Source organism: Calidris pugnax, unplaced genomic scaffold (genome assembly GCF_001431845.1).
Source record: "Calidris pugnax isolate Ruff unplaced genomic scaffold, ASM143184v1 scaffold165, whole genome shotgun sequence".
Lineage (NCBI taxonomy): Eukaryota > Metazoa > Chordata > Aves > Charadriiformes > Scolopacidae > Calidris > Calidris pugnax.
The window spans coordinates 182,114-184,906 of NW_015090878.1; the positions used below are offsets into that span (position 1 = coordinate 182,114).

General features: G+C 68.4%; 1 protein-coding gene across 1 annotated transcript in view; it reads left to right on the forward strand.

Moving 5' to 3' along the window:
- ZNF513 (zinc finger protein 513) overlaps positions 1 to 2,793 on the forward strand; it is a 6,400-nt gene that overhangs the window by 1,863 nt on the left and 1,744 nt on the right. Inside the window, exon 2 of the mRNA XM_014946359.1 lies at positions 2,151 to 2,768. Within this exon, the coding sequence (XP_014801845.1) occupies positions 2,151 to 2,768 (618 nt within the window). The remainder of the gene's footprint in view (positions 1 to 2,150; positions 2,769 to 2,793) is intronic.

Consider the following 2,793-nt stretch of genomic DNA (forward strand, 5'->3'; position numbering starts at 1 on the left):
GCGCTGGGCCCCATCCGGCAGCCGCCCGCCCCGGCAGCGGGCCCGCCCCGTGGCTGCTCCGTCCTCGGGTGCGTTTCCCCCCCGCATCGCCCCCCGCGGGGTGAGGGAGGCCGCGGCCCCGGGCAAGGCCCCGCGCCGGTGGTGTCTGCCCACCCCGCACCGATCCCCGGCGCCGTCCCCCCTATTAGGGCCTCCCAGTCGTGTCGTGTCGTCACGGTCGGTGTGGGGCTGGGGGACACCGGGGCTGGCAGCTCAACCCACTGCAGCCGCCACCGGGCTCATCCCTGTCCGCACCGCTCTGCCCTGGAGCCCCCTGGTCCCCGCGCCACCGGGGCATGGCTTCCTGCCCTCCTGGGGGCCGGGGCCTCATCCCTGCGGGGCCCTGCCCCACTCCTGCCCCTCGGCTTTGTGAAGGAGGGGGGAACTGGGCTGGGGCTGTCTCTCTGCCAGTCTTTGCTCCCTGCCACTTGCCAGCCCCACAGCCACCCCAGTGCTTTGTGTGGCCGGCCAGTGCCAGCCCAGCTGGTGCCACGCTGGGCTCTGGGTCAGCCGGAGGAGCGAACGCTGCTCCGGCTCCATTAAGGTGCCTGAAAGGGACCAGTGGGAGCATCAGTCGCTGCTATCGATGGTGAGCAGCGAATAATGTGGGGTCATGCACAACAGTGAGAAGAGGGGGACACGGACCGCCTGACCCCTGTGGCTCTGTCCCCGAGGGCCGTGCTCTGGTCCCTGTGCTCTCGGCCATGCTGGCAGCTCCCGCGCTGAGGCACGGTCCCAGCTGCCCAGCAGATGGGCTTCTGCTCCCGGAGCTGCGTGTCCCCACAGCCTGTGCACGGAGCCCTGTGCCGGGACAGGGCCCGCTCGGTGGCTCTGGGGGCCAGACACTGCGAGGGCTGAAAGCTGCGCTCTGCAGCAAATCTGCCATCAGAAATACCTTCCCTCCCCCTCTCAGCTGGGGAGCGGGACCAGGCACCTCAGGGACCACTAAGGATGTCAGGAGAGCCATTGCTAGCCCTGTACTGGTCCTCACCCCGTGGGCCACGCTCTCCCATCTGGGCAACCGTGGCGGAGCCAGGCGCAGGGGACGGTGCCCCAGGGATGCTGTGGCACTGCTGGACTGTGGGGCTGAGCCGAGGGGGCAGGGAGTCCCTGGGTCTCCCCCTGGGACTGGGTTGAGGGCTCCCCACCAATGGCCAGGCCCTCGCAAGAGGGCCCGCTCTGGCATCTGTGCTTCAGGGGGTGCTTGTGAAAAGGGACTGGAGATTGAGGGGCTGCCCCATCCCAAAGTGTGGGAACAGCATCCTTTGGGAAGGATGCAGCTGGGGGGGGGGCGCAGTGAAGGAGATGGCCCAGGGTGGTGGGGGACATCTGTTGGGTCTTGCAGGCTCCAGGTCAGGCACAGCTTCGGCTGCTTGTCACTGCCCTTCCAGCCCCGAGCACCAGCCTGGGGGTACATGTCAGGCACAGGGCCAGCCCAAAGCGGCCCCAGGACAGTGGGCTCTGTCATCCCTTCCTGTGGCACAGGCACTACGCCAGGGACTGCAGGAGGATGGGTCTGTGTCCAGCCAGGAAGCATAAGTGCCCTCTGAGAGCCTGGCACAGGCTTCCCCCCACTGCTGTGGGGCAGCAGCGTTGTGTGGATCTGGGGAAGGTCTGTTTTCCCATGTGGTGGAGGGGGTCTGGTGTTGGAGCCCCATGGTCTCAGCCATGGGAGCAGGACCAGCGGCTGTCCCTGGGGCAGGGGCAAGTGTCATGGGCACCTGGCCCTCCTGCCAGGGTCGGGCTGTGCTCAGCACCATCTCAACATCGCTGCTTCCTACCAAGCCGGGTCTGGCAGCATTGGTGCACGCCAGCTGCCCACCGCAGCCCTGTGCGCCCCTCTGCCTGCCCTTCCCGTGCTGGGGGTCTGGCTGCGAGCTGGCCATGGGACAGAGGTGACAGGGCTTCCCAAGGAGCTCAGAACAGGGTGTCAGGGCAGGTTGTGGCCATGAGGCTCCTTGCCCTGCTGTGTGCAGCGAGGTGTGCTCCTGCAGGCTGCTGGGTGCTGCCTGGCCCCTCCTGGCCCCAGTCCCCTCCTTGGGACGGGCCCTTCTGGGACTGGTGGCACAAGCGGAGGGGGCTGTGCTAGAGCCAGCCAGGTGCCTGACACCGTCCCAACCCCGTGGTCTCCTCAGCAGACACCCTGGTGGGGAAGATCTCCATCCCGGCGTACGCGCTGAGCGACGACGACTGCTCCTCGGGGTACCAGCAGCTGAGCGTGGAGAGCGAGCCGGAGGAGGGGGGCGAGCCGGGCCCCGCGGCGCTGCCCTGCCGCCAGTGCGGGCTGCAGCTGGCTGCCAGCCTGGGCCAGAGCTGCCTGCAGTGCGCCGGCGCCGAGGGGGGACGCAGCCAGCGCATCGTCTACTCCTGCCAGCTCTGCCCCTTCGCCTCCCACTACTCCAGCCACCTCAAGCGCCACATGAAGACACACAACGGGGAGAAGCCCTTTGCCTGCCCGCAGTGTGCCTACGCCTCTGCCCAGCTGGTCAACCTGACCCGGCACCTGCGCACGCACACGGGGGAGAAGCCCTATCGCTGCACGTGCTGCAGCTTCGCCTGCAGCAGCCTGGGCAACCTCAAACGCCACGAACGAGTCCACAGCCAGGACAAGCCCTTCCAGTGCGCCGCCTGCGACTACCGCTGCAACCAGAGCCGCAACCTGAAGCGGCACATGCTCAGCCACCGCCTGCCCGAAGGCGAGGGGCCGCACCGGCGGGACAAGGACCCAGGTAAAATGGGGGGCGCGGGGGAGAG